The sequence below is a fragment of the Eublepharis macularius genome, chromosome 2 (genome assembly GCF_028583425.1).
Source record: "Eublepharis macularius isolate TG4126 chromosome 2, MPM_Emac_v1.0, whole genome shotgun sequence".
Classification (NCBI taxonomy): Eukaryota; Metazoa; Chordata; class Lepidosauria; order Squamata; family Eublepharidae; genus Eublepharis; species Eublepharis macularius.
In genome coordinates this window covers 40,398,708-40,418,707 of record NC_072791.1, presented here as the reverse complement: position 1 = coordinate 40,418,707, position 20,000 = coordinate 40,398,708, and the positions used below count along the sequence as shown (strand labels likewise).

The following is a 20,000-nucleotide window of genomic DNA, read 5'->3' as shown; positions in this document are numbered from 1 at the left end:
GGCAAGCTAGACGTGACGCCAGGCACATGTTCTTTAATGCATTGATGATGCAATTTTATTTCTTTATTTCTTTCTTTATTTATATTCCACTCTTCCTGCAGAGCAGGCTTAGAGCAGATTACATCAAGGTTTAAAAACAGGTAGCACAATAAGAACAATTTCAATTTTAAAAACCCAGTGGCACTCATATTGTTCCTCCCTCACCAAAACCTGTGGGGCAGGTGGTGAGCTGACAGATATTATACATCTGGGAACTTTGATGGTTGTTGTGGGTTTTCCGGGCTGTATTGCCGTGGTCTTGGCATTGTAGTTCCTGACGTTTCACCAGCAGCTGTGGCTGGCATCTTCACCTCTGCTACACCTCTGAAGATGCCAGCCACAGCTGCTGGCGAAACGTCAGGAACTACAATGCCAAGACCACGGCAATACAGCCCGGAAAACCCACAACAACCATCGGTCTCCGGCCTGAAAGCCTTCGACAATACATCTGGGAACTTGTTTTAAAAGACTGAGCCACTTGGGATTGCTAGGGAGAAGAAGGATTTTCTTACTGCCCTCCACAGCCTCTGCTGGATACTCAGCCCCGCCCCACTCTGGCTGCTATTATTGCTGAGACAATGATAGAAATTTTGCAATTGTTTTCTTTAGCAATCTCAGTGGAGGGAGGGACCAGCTCTAACCCTTCCCCACCCCTACTCTGGGGGAAATCTGCCAGGTCTTAAAGTAAACGTTTTCAAAAGAGAGAGCCATGCGGGATCACTGGGGGAGAGGAGCTTTGCAATTGTTTCCCTTAACAATCTCAATAGAGACAGGAACGCCTAGCTCCTCCCCGCCCCTGCCTCCCAGCGCTGAGGAAAATGCTGAAAATTTGCTTGGGGCTGAATCAGAGCAATAATGCAGGGGATCTGAGATATCTTCATTTTTTTAAAAAAAAACCTTTAAAGCAACTTTGATTGGAGAGAAACTTTAAACCTTTCCTGTCTTTGAAAACTTTTATTTTAAGACCTGGCAGATTCCACCCAAAGTGGGGTAGGCGAGAGATGTGGTCATTCCTCTCCCCATTGAGATTGCTAAAGAAAACAATTGCAAATTTTCATCATTGTCTCAGCAATAATAGCAGCCAGAGCGGGGCAGGGGCTGAGTAGCCAGCAGAGGGCAGTGAGAGAATCCTTCCTCTCCCCAGCCATCCCAAGTGGCTCTATATTTTAAAATTACAGTTCCCAGGTAAAATTGCATCCCCTGAGACGTTACATCTAGTCTCAGACTTTAGCAGCTCTGCTTCCTTATCTGTCATCACCCGAGCCCCAGGTAGCATATAAACATAGGCAAGTATGTCGGGGCCCAACTTGACTTTATTTTATTTGATGACTTGCCAGAGAAAAATAGCAGGAGGTTATTGTCTTGCATGAAAAGGAACTGAAAGGCTTAGTAAAGAAAGCCCCACGGTTGGCTCTTTGTATGGTTATTGAATTTGTATTCTGGGAGTGAATGGTATTCAGAAATTATGTCCTTCCCTCCTGCAATGGTCCCACACGATCTGCTGTTACGGATGCCAATCTCCAGTGGGGCCTGGAGTTATCACTGGTTTCCAGACTCGAGAGATCAGTTCCCCTAGAGGAAATAGCAACTTTGGAGAGCACGGTCTATAGCATTCCTACTGAGCTCCCTCCCATCTCCATACTTCACCACCTACAAGCCCTGCCCCCAAATCTTCAGAAATTCCCCAACCCAGAGTTGGTAACCCTACCAGCTACCCACAATAAAACGATAATAAGAGGAGAAATATGATGTCCCCTCTTCTAAAGCAAGAAATAAGGCCCTTCATACATTCCGCTACTCCCATGTGGTTTCTTCTCATGCTTTTCAGTTCCATTTGGAAGCCCACATAGCAGTATCTCACAGTGTTGTTAACACAGATGAGCACTCAAGAAAAACAATATAGAAATACTAATCATTCTTACTACTTAGTCACACACTGGGTTCAATGCAGCTTTGCTTTGTGTCTTGGTCAGTAAGGACAAGAATTAAAACCAGCTTTCTGAACCTATAATGCATCTATTCCTTATCATCTCATGGTACTAACTCTCAGACCTCTTCCAGTGCAAGCCCTAGTTTGCTCAATCCATGATTTTAAAATCACAGTTTGTCATGACAACTGAATGCAGTATAGCCAAAGAGAAATTCCTGGGTAATTGGATACTCACTACCAGATAACTGAATACTGTAGAAATCCACAACACTTAATGAATATGGATCCCAAAAATGACTGGACTCACTAAGCCATCAGGACCCAGTTGTAAGGCAAGTCATCTAGTTAAATTAACCACATTACTATATAGTTAAATGCAGCAACAGCCCTACAGTTTCTTATTGCTAGTAACACTATCAAGCACCTGAAGTAGTAATAAGCAAGATCTGTAATATATGCAAAACAGTAGAAAGCCAATTGTGGGATAAAAGTCAGTCAAAACATAAACTGCAAAGTTAGCAAGGATTTTAAGAATTCTTACAGCTAAGCAGCTTCCACTAAAGACACTTTTCCAAGTTCAGTAGAACCCACAACATGATATGTAAAAATCTATTACCTTTTAATCCTCTCATACCTTTAAGGAGTTCAGAAAAACATACACAAGTTCTTCTCATTTTATCCTTACAATATCCTGTGAGGTAGATTAGGCTGAGACGTTGTTGTGACTACTTCACATAGCAGAGTGGGAGTATAAATCCAGGTCTCTGTAAATCCTATTCTAACAGCTGAACCACATTGGCTTTAACCAGTCTAAATATCATGTAGGAGACTGAAGTTTTAAAGGTTTAAAAATCAGACATAAAAATAAGCACTACCTTCAGTAGAAAAGTTTCTCAAGCACCGACATACAGCTTTCTTAAAGCACTTCTCAGCTAAGACCTTGCAGGTGAACAGCAGCTCTTATATAAATTCAATCCAGAGTAAATTCTAATCCTGACAAGACTCATAGCAAGAATCACTGTAATTTGCTGCACTAGACATTTTGTGACTTCATAGTCGTCATAGTCTTTCAAACAGTCCTGTGCCACAAAGTCATTGTAGATTTTGAAAAATATATTATTCTCATTTTGTAATCTACATAAAGAGAAAGACAGGTTAGAAATATCTTAAATAAATGCATCTGCCGGATGTTGAGATTAATGTTTTTCACCTTTCAAGCTACAGCATTCATTTCAGACCACAAGATGGCAAAAGAGTTCCTCCCACAGGGAGGAGACTTTGATAGGCATCTCTTCATTTTTGAAACAACCTGGAATGTTCAAGTGTGGCTTGGCAAACGCAGCAAAATGAGGGAGTAAATTTCTGAGGTGGAAGAGTAAATTATGGCTAGCATGACAGACTAGGATCTGGGTGACCCAGGTTCGATTCCCCACTCTGCCACGGAAGCTCAGTGGATGACCTCGGGCCAGTCACACACAGATTCAGCCTAGCCCACCTCACAGGGTTGGTTGTAAGGAAAAACTGGAGGAGAGGAGAACTAAGAAAAAAATTAAACCCATGAGGCTAGACTAAACTTCATAGTCACAGATGGCACCTTAGTGCCCCCTCCTTGGGATGCACAAAAGCCTGCTGGAAAATGTTGTTCTGGATGATTTTGGACAGGCCTGATTTAGATACAGACATGCAATTAAGAAGCCCTGAGCATCTAGTTAGCTTTCTTATATTAAATTATTTATCTTCTGGCAAGAGGTACACTACAGATAATGTTTTATGTTTGTTACTGGGTATTGTACACAAGTAATACAATTATGACTTATATTTTAAGCTTTTATTATTACATAATAATTATTTAGCATTTTTAATATTAATTTAAAACAACAGAAAATTATATTATTTGTTATTATACAGATTATTAAAGGAGAGGAATTATGAGTTTAAAAATATTTTACAGAGGTTTCAGGCAAGGAGCCTATTTTAAGAAGACACTCTTGATGAGATTAACTTGTCATATTTATAGGGGTTTAGAACATTTTCTTAACAATAGCTGCTTCAAAGACTTAAATTTTTGACTAACTTATTATTTTATGATTTCATGCACCAAGCAAGAATCGCTATATTTGAAACATTTTCTTGAAACCTATATTGGGTTTCCAGTCCCCCTGTGGGGGTGGGGGATCCCTTGCTCCCAGCCTCACCCCCCCCCCCGCCACCACTCACCTGGCTGGCTGGGGAAAAGGCATGGGAATGGGCTTTCCAGGGTGCACCCCTGAAGCTTCACAACAACGTCACTCCCAGCAGTGATGTCATTGCACAGGCCCTGGGAGTGCTCCTGGGCTTTGCACTGCACCGAATCAGCCCTTTTGGGGACCCAAATCAGCCCAGTGCAAAGCCCGGGAGCACCCCTGGGGCCTGCACAATGACATCACTGCCGGAAGTGATGTTATTGTGCCATGATGGGAGCAAGCACATGTGAAGCACGTGAAAGAATACATCTGAAAAGGTGAGTGTCAAGTCCCTCCTCCCACTGGGAGGGTAAGGGGACCTGGTGACCCTAAACATATAACAATAGCTAGTTTTATGTATTGTCGAAGGCTTTCACGGCCGGAGAACGATGGTTGTTGTGGGTTTTCCGGGATGTATTGCTATGGTCTTGGCATTGTAGTCCCTGACGTTTCGCCAGCAGCTGTGGCTGGCATCTTCAGAGGTGTAGCGACCTCTGAAGATGCCAGCCACAGCTGCTGGCGAAACGTCAGGAACTACAATGCCAAGACCATGGCAATACAGCCCAGAAAACCCACAACAACCAATAGCTAGTTTATTCTTGCTACCTTTGGTCTTAACAAAGTCCATGTAGAATTAGTGATCTCCAGTTTTTCATACATTGAATATTTTTTTTACCTTTTACTAGTATGTATATAATATTGTTAGCTTCTATTAAGTTAGACATTGTTGCTATTCTCAGATACTCTCTGCGCCTGGGCTTTGGTACACTGCATGCATTAGTATGAGTTAGATGGCTCTTCTAATTTACGAGTGGCAATACAACAGCATAACTTTATTGTAACTCTATTGCCCCTCTCCAAGTTCTTAGACTTAGGGTTGCCTGGTCCTCTTACTCTCTTGGCAGGAGTTGGGTGCCAGCACTTACCTTTATTGTCTCTTCCAGAGCGGCATGATGACATCACTTCAGGGAGTGCTGTCATTGCACAAGCCCCAAGAGCGCTCCTGCGCTTCACAGCAGGCTGATTTGGACCCCAAACAGGGTTGATGTGGCCTGTTTGGGGCCAAAATCAGCCCAGTGTTAAGCATGGGAAGGATCCTAGGGCCAGTGTGATGATGTCACTACTACTGGTAATGATGTCATCATGCCACACTGGGAGAGTGCCCTGTTCCCCTGCCTTCCCCCCCCCCCACCAGCCAGGTGAGTGGTGTTGGGGGATGGAGGGTGGGAGTGGGGAGTCCTTTTCTGGCCTATCTAGTTATGGGGCCAAGCTAGCCTTGATTATGTTTGCAAAGGTGTCTTGAATAACTGTCTTGGTCATATCCAGCAATCGTTCCCCTATAGTTCTAGCTATATCCATGCCAATGTGAAACAGGGCGGATGCCATTTTGTTCCTTCTCTTGTTCCTTGTCCCTGCTTGATTGCTGCTGTCAGTGTATCATAGAATCATAGAATCATAGAACCATAGAGTTGGAAGGGGCCATACAGACCATCTAGTCCAACCCCCTGCCCAGTGCAGGATCAGCCTAAAGCATCTCTGACAAGTATTCATCCAGCCTCTTCTTGAAAACTGCCAGTGAGGGGGAGCTCACCACCTCCCTAGGCAGCTGATTCCACTTTTGAACTACTCTGACGGTGAAAAAGTTTTTCCTAATATCCAGTCAGTACCTTTGTGCATGTAGTTTTAGCCCATTGCTTCGCGTCCTACCCTCTGCTGCCAACTGGAACAGCTCCCTGCCCTCCTCCAAATGACAGCCTTTCAAATATTTAAAGAGAGCAATCATGTCCCCCCTCAACCTCCTTTTCTCCAAACTAAACATTCCCAAGGCCCTCAGCCTTTCCTCGTAGGGCTCAGTCTCCAGACCCCTGATCATCCTCGTCACTCTCCTCTGCACCCTCTCGATTTTGTCCACATCCTTTTTGAAGTGAGGCCTCCAGAACTGCACACAGTACTCCAGGTGCGGCCTGACCAAGGCAGTATAGAGAGGGGCTATGACCTCCTGCGATTTCGATGCTATGGCCCCTTTGATACAAGCCAGGATTGAATTAGCCTTTTTTGCCACCGCATCACACTGACTGCTCATATTCAGTTTACAGTCCACTCTTACCCCAAGATCCCTTTCACATATACTACTGCCCAGAAGTGTATCCCCCATCCAGTATTTGTGCTTCTCATTTTTGTGGCCCAGATGTAATACTGTGCACTTGTCTTTGTTGAATTGCATCTGCTCAGCACTCAACCACTCATGTAACTAAGCCACTACACTATCCCCTATCGGCATGGCTATATGTGGGTTTCTACCCCAAGTACTCATCTGGCTTTACTCACCTAAAATTCACCAATAGGAAATAATAACCTGCTCCTTTGATCCAGCCCTGCTGCAGACCCTAAAAATTGCACAGAGCTGGACCAATTCCAGATTTTCCCACTGAAGTCTAGCCACTTCTGAAGCTACATATTGGGCATTTTAGCCCGCTCCAACTTTGTACTGGGTTCTGTACCCACGCCTCCTTACTCAGCTTTACAGTTGGTTTGCTGAATTACTGAATCCCTCCTCTTGCAGCTGGACTTTTATCTCCCACTTGGATTCTGAACTTCATAGCTGGTTTCTTTCTGTTTTGGGATTTTCTTCTGTTCTGGGAGTTCCCTGCCCTGGACTAGTCTTTTCCAACCAGAGCACGAGTCTCTTATCTCCAGGACACATTATGTTGGCTTTCTCCTTTTATTTCTCCCAAAGACTCCCCATTTGCACCCCAATTATGTAACAACCAAAGGTAGCTAGCGTTGCTAGAAATGCATTGCTTTATTGAAATATTGTTTTATACTTTTGCCTTGCTAGGGCCACAGGGGGTGAAAGACAATGTGGGATGAAACACTATTGTGGGTCTAATCATGGTGCAAGGCAGTGTGGACTAGCAAGCAGTGGAGATTTGTGGGGGACTGAAGCAGGAAGATTCCCAGGAAATAATGAAAGTGCTCTAAAATGCAGTCATAATTTCAACCTAAATTGTCCAAAGTTTTCAACTAGAACTATAGAACCTACAAAAGTCAAGAGGGTGATGTACATGAAGGATGATTTTAGAAGCACTTCTATTTAGAAATTGTTTCAATATTTTTCATCTTATAAACCACTACCATACCAAAGTCTCGGGCAGCTCTGCTCTAATCCCCAGATGCCAGCCTATTGCACAGGCATAACCAGATGATATCATCCTGCACTCTCTCAGCAGAGGAAAGAAATGCCCCGAACTACCAAGTCTGTGGAGATTAGAAACTACACCAGAGTCCATAATGTTGCCCATATCCACCAATAATGGATCGACACCCCAACACCTTGTCCTTCCTATATATATTTTGAATCTCTTCTGACATCCCCTTTTGACAAATGAACATGTGAACTAGGAAATATGGCCGTACCAACCATATCATGGAGCCACTTCCATACGTCACTGGGCTGAGGAAAAGGGCTCAGGTACAGTGTGTGTGTGTGGGTGTGTTGGGGGGGCGTTATAACTTTACATGCAGCTTTTGGCAAGGCAAGAGTCATGCCACAAGGGAATACACAACTGCACATTCACAGAAAGCTTTGCAGAAACCTCTTCAATAGCTCACTCCTACAGTTACATGAGCCATAAAGCATCTTGGAGTTGTGAGTTTCCTCAGGATGTCACCTGGCTCCATTACGGCCCAGATAATTATTTGGGGGAGGAGTAAGAAAGCCACTTCTCAGCTGTTCTGTAGATCAGCTGGGCATTCTCACGCCTCTTGCTAGGAAATTCTCCACTGCATCCCAGAGATTTGATCTAGTCTCTTATCCAGTTAGATCCTAAGACAGCAGCTGCCTGGAATCCTGACAATTTTTTCTTTATTTTTTTAAAAAATCACACAAATCATAGGCCTTGGTTAAATTTGGTGGCAGGTATCAAGTGTGAAGAGGAGCCACATCCACTAACACAGTGGTTCTCAACCTTTCCAGTCCTGGGTCTCACATTTAACCCCCAACTGGCAATACGGAACTTATCAAGGACCAGGGAGGACATGAGCGATAGCCATTGGCGATTGCATAACATCCCTTCTGGGAAAACCTGGAAGTGACATCATGCCTCTCTAGGAATTGCCTGAAATCATATGGTTTTACCATAGTAATCTTGGCAATTCCTAGGTTTTCTCTAAAAGTGATGTCATACTTTTGGCCTGAAGGCTATTTAAAAATTTTTTTTCTTCTGATATCACTCAGAGCAGTAGTCAGAAACAAAAGGCGGGGGCAGGAGGGGATGCAACACCCATGTCAGGGGGCTGGCAACCCTTAAGAGGAGACAGTTGAGTTATGACTTCATCAGTGGGAAGCCCCCTGCCACAAGGGAGCAGAAGTGCTGAAGGACTGACTGGGGCCCAAGCCAGACTACAATGGGTGGGAAGTCAGTTAGAGAAAATATTTGTGGGAAGCAGTGGCTGGGTGTCTCTGAACCCACCTGTGCTAAAAAGAGATACTCTACACCTTTCCATGCATGCCAGCAACAGGCCTTTTCATGAAGTGGGGAGGGGGGAGGAGGGACACTATTTTATCAGGCTTGTGACCCAGAATGGTCTCCATGACCTAACCCGCAGGTTGTAGAATACTGCTATAAATGGCCTCTTTCTTTAGAATACTGCTATAAATGGCCTCTTTCTTTGATCCGTATGCAAGTTTTTTTGTACAGGGAAATTAAAGCAACATAACAATAAAGAAATAACTTCAGTGAAGGTAGAAGTTCATTTGCATTTATTCAACAGTTTCTCCCACAGTTCAAAACCAAAACAACATTTCAGTGAGAAGCTGCAAGGGGGGGGGGCTCACAACAAATGCCTAAAGTTTCAGCCAGTGTGTCGACTCTCTCATAATACATCAAAAAGGTAGAAACCAGTTACAAAATATGTAAAAAACATTCAATCACAATAGTGCAAGAGGTTATGGGCTGTCTGTCTGGATGGAGGCAGTGAAAAAACAGGCTGAAAACAACACATGTTCATCCCACAAGGCTTTAAGGCTGCTTGAAGTGAAACAGTAAGAGAGAGCAATTGCTTCCGCAATAAATTAACAAGGGACTCCATCAGTGCCCCCACAGCTAGCAACACCATGAAGTTATTTTGTCTATAAACAATGATCAGAACCTAATGGTGGGCTGGGTCCTGTGGGTCCATTTTACTAGTAGCTGGTAACCTAGAAAAAAAATGGGGGCAGGAACAATGTTTCCGGCATTTGGCGCAAAACCAAATTTTTGCCCCTTCTGGCCTATCTCGAGTGGAGGTGGTAAATGGGAGGTTCAGGCCAAGAGGTCTTTCTTTTTTTTTTTGACAGAAGGCTCCTTTCTTTAAAGGAAATATTCTGCTGACAAAACAGATTCACAGGATCCAGCACGGTTCTTTTCAGTTTGCCAGTGCTCTGGAACAGAGGACTGGGTATGGTCCTCATGTCAATGAAAGGTGACTCCACGCAAGACAGATGGAAATAACAGTCAGTAATGATGCCACACCTCATGCTGACCTACTTGGTTCCTTTTCATTCATCCATTTCATGCATTTTGATTTACAATGGCTCCAGGTTCTTTCATTCTGAATTAAAACCCATGACTTGTTTTGTTTTGCCCTTGTAATCACAAGGGAAAAACAACTGTAGTGCATTCTACTATGGGTGTGCCCTTTATGGAGCTGGTTGCTTAGAATTACATTAGGGAAGCACTAGAGCCTGAATGGAGTTATCTTTTGGACACACTTCAAAAAGTGCTCATCTTAAACCTTCAAGTGCTAAGAGCTTGGGCTTCACTTACCTAAGACATAATCCTCTTCCCTGTTTCCCTTGCTGATGATTGCATTCCCTAAAGTTTGCTGAAAAGGGGCCTTTTGAATGTATTCTGAGTGCATGATATCAGTAGAGGGGCAGCCCCAAAGCTGCAAAACATTTGTATCTTTTTTGGAGGTAGCTGTTAAAACATAAGATTTTCCATGGGTGCGAGGATTTCAGCATGTGGACTGTGACTTTCTTACCTCCCACAGTAGCCTGAAATGCTACCTGAAATCCTGTTCCCAGTGGATGGATTCAAGCCTATGTGTACATGTATCTCTGTCTGGATAAGGAACTGCTCTGTCAGAGGTAATTCTTTTCAGGTGATTTTGCTATACATGAATTTTCTCTGCAGGGTCTGGCTGCTTGGGCTGCACTCTGAGACATCTTTAGAAACACTGATAGTACTAACAATTGCTGTAAGTGAAGAAGTGAGTTCTCAACTTATGAAAGCTCATACCCTACCACAAATGTTGTTAGTCTTATAGGTGCTACTGGATGTTTGCTCTTTTCTACGGTTGCTGGAAGGTAAGTGGTGGGGGAGCCTGGATTCAGTTCCCCTTGCTGCATCTCCCACCCCACTATTACAACTTTTTAAAAGAAGACTCCACACACATACAAGTGACTCTTGAAATCAGACAGAGTCAACCTACTTACAGTGTAATTCTATGCAGGCTTACTCCAACCTAAGCCTATTGAAATCAGCCTAAACCAAATGGAATCTGCATAGGATTATACTTTGGTATTAATCCTTTGAGGATTATGACCCTGTGGTATTAGGAAAGGAAACGTACTTTGCAAATGGCTCAGCGACAGAGGCATGGATTTGATCTCTAGCATCTCCTGTTAAAAAGAGCTCAGGGAGAAGAATGGAAAAAGACCTTTGCTCATTCCACTGGTAATCAGGGCCCTTGGTAGCTCCAGATCAAGCGGTGGGCTTGATCAGCCGAAGGCAGCTTTGTTGATATATATAGGCTCCATTTCCCCACCTTGACAAGCAGAGTGAGACCAGTGAGAGGAGGAAAGAGGCATGACAGGGATCTGTTCTCTACAATTTGCTTTCCACCTTTCCCAGCAAGACCTATACATCAATGCAATTCCCCTATTATATCCCCGCACTCCAAATAGTTTAATATTGTAAGTGCATCTCCACCATGATCCTGTTTAGAATTTCATTAGGGCTTAATGCAGAGAGGAACGCAAAACAGAAAACCAGCCAGCAGCTGCAACTCCCAAATTACAACAAATTCCTACAGGCATACAAAGAGCAGAATCCAGCCAAAGTTAAGTACTTTGTCCTGTTGATGTTAATGGGAGAGTTATAAGCAAATTCATACTCTTTTTCTCTCATGTGCATGCGCACACGCACGTGTGCACCCCCCCCACACACAATTCTGAGTAAACATGTATAGGATTGGATTGTAAATCTCCCACCAAAGTAATAGGGTTTATAAATGGTTCAATTTGCTCGGATTATCCCCAAAGTCTGCAAAAACTGCCTGTTATTTTTAAATACCAGGGACAATTGTTTGAATTTCACTTTGGCTGCAATCCCTTATACAGTGTAGAAGACTCATCTTTGTTTCTAGAGATGTTTTTCATTAGGGCCCAGGGAGGTTTCCATTGCAGAGCAAGGCTGTCATCCTGGGCACAGGATATTAAAATCATACTGAAGTCAATGAGATTTCAGCAACCTAAACTAGAGGCAGGATCGAAGCCCAGTAAAATCCGAACAGGTTCGTCGCCCGTCCACATTCTTAAGTGACTTGTGAAAGAGTTGTCTTTATTGGCCCATTGATTAAAGTTGCTAGGAGTCTCCAGTGTGGGAAATGCTATGCAGAGTAAACATGCACACCATGAACCGAAGCCCATTTTGCATGCATGATCTGTAGTGTAGGTTGCACCCTTGAAGATAGTTCTGCAAGACAACTGTTTGCCATCACATCTCAAATATTCTATTAAATTTACAGGCATTTTAGGGTCTGCACAAATGATATCTATGTGGAGCATTTCCAAGTCAGTGATGGGGATCCGGGGTGGGGGTGGGGGGATTGCTGTGACAAACTCTGCCCCTCAGCATCCTCCACGTGTTCACTGTAACACATTTGTAGGGCCTTTGTACTTATTGGTGCATGCACACAAGGGCTTTCTCTGTAAGATCCAAAAACCGGAAACAAGCAAGGTTCTTCAGTGTATGAAGATATTAATATATGTGTACAGATGTGTAGCCTGTATATATGTGTGCACCAATGAACATGCATAAGTCAGGGCAAATCTTGCTTCTGCTGTCCTATTCTGCCTCCTTAAAACATCTTAAAAGGACAATTGTAGACAGGGATTGTGTTTCAGCTCGCACTGGTTCTCAGTGTGGACAGACAACAAACAAAGGGTGTTTCTCAGGAGACCAAGGTCATACTGATGACCTGCACAAATTCACAGAGGACTAGAACATGTATAGCAAATTCCCAAGCAGGCTTGTTCCTCTGTTCTGCAGCCTGGCAGTTTACACAAAGTGTGTACTGAAAGTGCAAGAGCATAGTTTCTCAATAATGTGTTTCTGGCTTTTGCATAGTAAAAAAATTCTGTTTTTCCTGATCCACAAGGGTTGCCAAACTCCAGGTGGTGGCTGGAGATATCCTAGAATTACAACTGATCTCCAGGTGACAGAGATCAGTTCAACTGTAGAAAACGGTTGTTTTGGAAGATGGACTCTATGAGATTATACTCCATTGAGGTCCCTCAGTTTCCCAAACTCTGCCCTCCCCAGGCTCCACCCACAAAATCTCCAGAAATATCTCAACCTGGAGCTCATAACCCTAGATAGACGTGAAAAAAAAAACCAGAACAAAGTCAGCTGACAGTTCTACCCAACTGGTATTAACTGATTTGTTAATAAGAACCTCAGTATTTTAAAAATGAATGAAAAATGAGAAAATGTTATAGTTAAATATTAACATTTCTCTTTGGTATTTGGGTAAAAGGTACTGAATAATGATGTCTCTGACGGAGATGCTTGTTGAGATACGGGAAAAGTACACACAGAGAAAATTCCAGAATCCATTCAAAGGTAACTCATTTCTGCACTACAAAAAGCCATATTATGAATCAACAATGCAAACCAATCTGATTTGCTGCTTCTTTTTCTAGGGGGGGGCAAGGAGCACCAAAGCTTTGCTGGGTTTATAGCCTCACTCTAATTGACTAGTGTCCTGTCTGAAATAAAGTTACTAAATAGATGATTGCTCAAGTATGCCCAAATTAGCTTCACAGCCATATGAGCTAGAAATTTGGATTTAAAAAATATCCCGAAAATTGAGATTCTCAGGCTGTTAATGTCTGCACGGTAGTGCGGCAACTATGCACCGAGGGAATTAAAGAGCCTTGAATGCAATAGATTCTTTCTGTGCCCACTCATGTTGGTAGCATACACATTTAACACACTGCAGTCTTTCTAAGGCTGGTTCCACATTAATCCCCAAGTCTGCAATTACCACCATTTATTTACTCAGTTTTTATGGACCATCCAGTTAACCCCTTTCCATTCCAGTATTTATTTTCCATATTCATTTTCTGTTTTTTTTTCCAGAGTGGTTTGTGGTGAGTTTCCAAAACTTAAAAGATGTCTTCAATACTAGGCTGTCCCATGTGAACAGTCAGGGCAATTGAAACTCCCCAGAGCTCCAGTGCTTTAAAATTTTCAGTCCTTCCTTCTCCTTCTGCCTAGTTCTTTTTGCATTCATGAACTGATTGTAAATTATCTGCTCCTGGTCCCTTGCGGAAAGACTTGTATACTCTTTTGTAGTTTGTCATAGCCACAGTTCTTTTAAAATTCTGTAACTGCACATTTACAGTCCTGAACAATTTTTTTTTTAAAGTATGAGCTGTGACTTACACTAAAGAAAAAAACTATACTTAATTTCCCACCCTTGCAGGTGACGAAAAACTGATAATTAACCTTCGGTTCATTATGGGTGGGAGAGAACTGGCAAGTTCTGAGAAACATGATTAATTAGTCTGAAAACATAGGAATGAAAGGGAAATTTTGAGGCAAACAAGGGACTTTTTGCTGAAGTCTAACTTAACTAGTGTTTTCTTCAGGGATGGATTTGAATTATGTAATGCTTCACTAAGTGCTGTGTGGAACAGTTTCAGTTCTGCTTATATTTAAATGTGAAAAAGGATCAACTAAGCAGTACAAAAAAGGCTGGAGTGTGGAACCACCTTATTAAAATAAGTCGCAGTGTTTGAATAGAACATGAAAGTAGCCTTCTCAGAACTTCCAACACCTCCCCCCATCCTGAACATTTTCTTTCCATCATACCTGCCAAAGTATCAAGGACACAAGGTGTAATCTGTCTATAAAACACTGATGTGGTTAACAAGCCATAATCAGCAAGATTTGAGTCCAATGGCAATTTGAAGACCAACAAGATTTTCCGGGTATAAGCTTTTGAGAGTTAAAGTTCTGACAGAGCTTATTGCCTGAAAATCTTATTGGTCTCTAAGGTGCCACTGTATTCAAATCTTCCTGTTCTCCTGCAGACCAACATGGCTACTCACCTGAAGCCATAACCAATCCTCTGAAATCATCAAAGGAAAAATTTCAAATAAAACCTGTTTCCTCCAAGTACCTTCCCAGACAGGAATGATCAAACATCATTCAAGTTCCCCTCTACTGGCAGCTAAAAGTATATCAAGTTTAAAGAATAACCCTTGAGATCCATCTAAGTGACTACAGGTAGCTTTCTGATGACCCACCAAAACCCAAAGAAAATGTGAGATATTTAAAAGTTCCATCTTAGGTGTAGGGAAACTCACTTATTGTCCATTCAGTCATTGTTTACTTGCTGAAATTCTCAGAGATCCTGTCTATTCTCAGTAGCTCATATTAGCTGAGAGGGAAGGCTGTCATAGCACAGTAAGCTTTTTCCTATCATGTGAACATCTCATAATGAAAAGTTTATCTCCTATGCCTCCATCTTCCTCAGTGCTGCTGCAGAAGAGCTTTTTTCAAGGACGAATGGCCAGTTTTCAAAGAAATGTCAAGATACTGTTGGAGTACACCTTTTGTTTGAGTCGTAGTAACACCATTATCTCATTCACTGTGGGAAGATTAGCAGTACAGATGAAGGCAGGCTTAAATGAATGTTAAGTCTCTAGACACTTAAGTGAGCTTCCATCAAAGTCACCAGGGTATTGTAAACAAATTTTAAAAGAGCTTCCACTCTAAATAAGGTTATAGTAGGCAAAGAGACTTAGACACTCCGAGTATTTCCCTGTTCTTCCAGCAGCAGGAAGGAGATTCTGTATTTTCTCTTCCACAAGTCCTGTAGATTTTACTGATCTAAACACAGATGGTGGACTTTTCCTTCAGTGTACAGTACATTCCTTGGCGTTACCAGTTTCATCTCCCATCACATCAGGATTTAAGCTCTTTTTCTGCTCTATTTCCACCTGATGAGAAAGAAAGAGTCAAGGAAAGTCAACGAAAGCTTACCAAATTCCTGCTTTTTGACATCCTCTGATAACAGTAACTTGCTCTAAAGCAAAAATAGCCAACTTCTGAATTCTTAGGGACCATATTATTTTCAGGCAGGGGGAAGTGTAATGTTTTTAATCTCTCCAAAAAATGGAACATTATTGAAGGAAAAGGATTTTTTCCGTGTCTCCCCATCCCACGTCCCATGGACAATTGAATGCTTGCTTTTTAAACTACAACATCCCTAAACCGTGGAAACTCAAGGAAGCTAAGGAACAACATAATAGGCAGGACTTACTTAAATCTAGAAAGAGGGATGTGACATATAAAATGAAGTGTATACTGGATTACACACCACTAGCTTACCCTTTGAAGAAAGTAATTTTAAAACACTGGGCTTTAGTGGAAGACATCCCGGGATGCAACAACCCACCAGTTGTTGCCTTCCAGAGAACACACAATATTAAGGATAGGATCATCAAATCAGATTTTGGCCAACACAGAACAGACTTACCTGTTGGACATCATAAATGCGGGCGATGTAGAGTATGCCCACTAGCAATGGTTCCACAAGATTTTTTAATCAAGTCGCATTCTCAACATATAGTACTGCCAATGTGGTTTATTTAATAAAATGCAAATGTGATTCGGTATATGCGGGCAGCTCTATACATCTGATATGTGGGCAGCACTACACACTCTCTATGTGTTCCAGGTTTCTTGCGCTAAGGCAGCAGTATTGGATTTACACAGGAAGTAAGCCTTATGGATCCACAAAATGAATAGTTTAACTCGGGGGGGTATGAATATAAACAATGATTTGACATGCTTCCTGTAACCATTATGTGTTGACAGTCGACAAAGGGCTTGTTCCTTTAACAACTACTTTGAGTAGGAAAACCAGCTGCAGCCAAAAGCAGTTAAAAAGCTTTCAGACTTCCACTTGAGTCTCAGCCTCATGCAGAAGCTTTGCAACAATGTTTCTCTAAGATTTTGAGCTACATGAATATTGTAAGTATGTAACTTACATTTTATTGAGGAGTTAGTTCCCAACTGGAATATGGAAAAATATTTTTAGCCTGACTGATATGTGTTTTGATGTAAATTCCATATTGTGACTGCTTTGAAAAAATCAAAGTAACGGGACAAATGCACCGGATGACCCATTAGCTAGTCACACCTGATTGTCTTTTGGGCTCTACAAAGAACAAAAGAACTGACAAAAAATATACAGCAGCAGCTTGGGAACTGAAACTGGACTTTGACATGATCCACTGGAGATTCTGAAGGAAATCTGGATCTCTAATTACATATATTTCCTAGCATGCAGTTTTGGATTTTGGGACTGTAACAGTGTATGGACTAGTGCAATATGGAATTATTTATTGATATATTTATGAATGGTATTTATGAAATGTATTTATTGTATGCCATTTAATTATATGCACAAAGAACTTGTGAGTGTCCCTGCAAATCAGATCCAGTGCCTTATTTGGGGTGTTCATCATGACACTAGCTCTCCACTGTGAATTTGTTACATTGTCTGCTATGAAAAGGGCAAAGTTTATTTCACTGCAATGACCATTATATCTAAATTATGGGGGGGGGCGGTGCTGCAAAGACTTGCAGGGGAGGGGAAATCCTATCAGGTTGGATCCAGAAATCTGCTCATGCAAAGATCACAGATCTTCCCCACTTTCCCTCTCCCCAGTAGTCCCTTCCCACTAGATCCCCCAGAAAGCTGATTCTCAGAGCCACATGGAGTAATAGTCCATGAAAAGTCTCCCTCTTCCCTCTTCTGTTAGTGTAGCTCTGATGATGGAAGAGACAGGAAGAGCTATTTGCCCTCTTCCTCACTGCAGCCCACTGAACCACGTAACTGATAATGCATGACAGGCAAATTTCTCAGGGTGAAAGGGGGCTGCTGGAAGAAGGGGAAAGTGGGAGAGATCCATATCACTAATAGATCCAACCCACTGTCCCCTCCCATGCCTTGCCCCTGCTTTCTGGGCCCCATGTCACCTGTTGGGGGGGGAAGGGGCTGTGCTTTCAGCTCCAGCACTCTATTGCTGGCCAGCTGAATCAGGGGCTTGTAGCAGGAAGTGTGCAGGACGTGCTTTCAGTTCCAAGCCTCCATCCACCTGTGCCATCCAAATGAAGTGGTAAAGCTCCAAGCTTCTGATAAGCTGGCCAGCAATGGGTAGCAGTGAACTTAAGAGCTGAAAGCACACCAAGGGGTCTGTCCGCTCCAAGCCTCCCTCCTGGCTAGCCAGCTGATGAGGAGGCTTGCAGCTGACCTCCCAGCCCCTTCCATCAGCTGGCCACTGATGTTACATGTGATTGCCTAGCAACCCAAAAATGGCAGCTCAGATCTCATGGCGCAGTGTTGCAAGATCATGGCTGGCATTCTATTTTGTGATGCAAAGTCTGCATTTGCACACACATTGCTTCTATAGTTTGGGGGAGTTTGAATGCCCACGATTTATATAGGCTTCACATTGTGCTGTAAATGTAATATCTCCTCCCATCTTTGGTCAATTTCTCAATCGTACCTTGTAACTGTAGTGTGCTGAATAGTTGACCCACTTCCTGACATCTGTCTTGCCTTCCACAGAGATGGAACGAATGGCGGCCTTGGATGCTGAAGTGGTTGGCATGTCATACTCCACATCCGCATAGCGGACAAAATTGGAAGGCACTTCCCGGTCAGAGCCAAGCTCTAGGTGGCAGAAGAAGCAGTGAGGATGACCAGTACCTATAAACAAACAGAACACAACTATGGGGATTAAAACCTCACTAGAGATTTAATGATGAAAATATTCAGAAGCAATGTCTTAAAACAGAAGAAAGCAAGACAATTCACTTATCATAATTCAGAGTGCTGTTTTCATGTCACTGCTGAAAAGGGAAGGACTGGGGAACCAGACACAGAAGCTTGCAGTCACCTTACAGGTTATTCACAACAGAATAAATTGTGCAGATGTCACATTCCAGTGTTGACTTTTGGAATGACTCCCAATGATGCAAACATGACATCTGAAATGCTCTTTTATTTTTTAGCCTGCGGCGCCTACCCAGTATCAGATGCCGCAACCTGAATCTAAACTCTGACATCCAAGAACTTGTCAGAGATGATAAGGAAACATCTGGGTGGAGGTTGTTTTATGTCTCTACTTTGGCTTTATGAGTAGCAAGAGCTCAGGAAACTGTCTTTTAATAAGCAGGAACATGAGAAAGCATGCACTGATAAACTGTGGGACTGTAGTGTGGGGGGAGAATGAGATTCAGCCTTCCCCCTTGCAACATTTTCACCACCAAAATGGTGCCAGGTGTATTATTTGCCCCACTGTATGTTTTCTATGAAACCCTTCACTGTATATGCACCACCCAATGGGGCAAATAATACCCCATTGTAGCCATTTTGTATGGGGAAAATGGCAAGGGGTGGAAGACTGAAGTTTCTTCTCTTCCCATGTTATGCTTCTGATCCAAATCTGGCCCATGAATCAATTGGGAACTTCGTTTCCTGAAGCTCACACCTGATTAAGAGAAATGTGAGTCAGGCTGGGGGAAACTAGGCCTGACTCATTTTTTAAAAAAGCAATGTCTAGTTTGGTCCCAAGCTTGCTAATTAGGAAATGGGCCCTGTTGAAATCAGCATAGTAGCTAAGAGAATGAGGAGTAATCTGAGAGGGCCGCAGTTCAAATCTCACCTTGGCCATGAGCTCACTAGATGGCCTTAGGCAAACCAGTCTCTCAGTCTCAGCCCCTGTCTGCAATATGAGAATGTTTTTTTTTTAAATTAAACTTATTAAGTTTAAATAAGATTTGTAAGGGGACTTGCTTTGAGATTTGTCAAGGGACTTGCTTTAAAGTTGTCCCATATTTTAGATTTTTAGATTCATGTGGTTTGTACAATGCACTTTCCAAAAAGAGACATTCAGTACTGATATCCGTTGATCAGATACCAATTGCCCACAAGATCCAGCTCTGAAGCTGTAATAAGTTCTGTTCTCCTTCAATATATGTTGGCTATCTCACAACAAAAAGCAGGAATGAATTGTGTGCGCTAATGTTTTCTTCACACTCTGTTCTGTTTGCCTACAAACAGATTCTCACATTGAATCATCAGAGCACGTTGGCTTGGGACTGAGGATCCTCACAGCCCGTAAACATGGCTCCTTTCATCAGCCAAAATCAACATGTTGCTTTTGAGTCAGCGGAATGAAATAGAAGTTACCAAACTGTTCTTGGAACAGAGACACAGCAGTACTTTTTCGTGGAAACCGCTTCTGCTATTCTGATCTTACAGCTTTAAACTGACCCAGTGCAGGTTTTGCACTACGAGTTCTGTGCCACTGGAAAACAGCTGCCCCTTGAAATAACAAGGGACAGCTGTACAACTCACACACTTGCCTTCTGTTTTGTATAGGGCAACTGGCGCCTTTCAAGCATCACAAAAATCACTCCAGCAAGACCTAATTTGGGCCAGTTTCAGAATAAGCCAAA

The 20,000-nt window shown here is 42.6% G+C and overlaps 1 protein-coding gene and 1 long non-coding RNA gene across 2 annotated transcripts in view; one reads left to right on the top strand and one right to left on the bottom strand.

Annotated features, from left to right (window-relative positions):
• LOC129323778 (uncharacterized) overlaps positions 1 to 18,190 on the top strand; it is a 28,874-nt gene extending 10,684 nt beyond the window's left edge. The window contains exons 2-3 of the long non-coding RNA XR_008596484.1: positions 12,994 to 13,079; positions 18,106 to 18,190. This is a non-coding gene — a long non-coding RNA (uncharacterized LOC129323778). The remainder of the gene's footprint in view (positions 1 to 12,993; positions 13,080 to 18,105) is intronic.
• Positions 8,931 to 20,000, bottom strand: part of STON2 (stonin 2) — a 72,886-nt gene continuing 61,816 nt past the window's right edge. Inside the window, exons 5-6 of the mRNA XM_054970464.1 lie at positions 18,044 to 18,246; positions 8,931 to 15,466 (exon numbers count right to left, since the gene is read on the bottom strand). Of these exons, the coding sequence (XP_054826439.1) occupies positions 15,383 to 15,466; positions 18,044 to 18,246 (287 nt within the window). The 3' untranslated portion in view covers positions 8,931 to 15,382. The remainder of the gene's footprint in view (positions 15,467 to 18,043; positions 18,247 to 20,000) is intronic.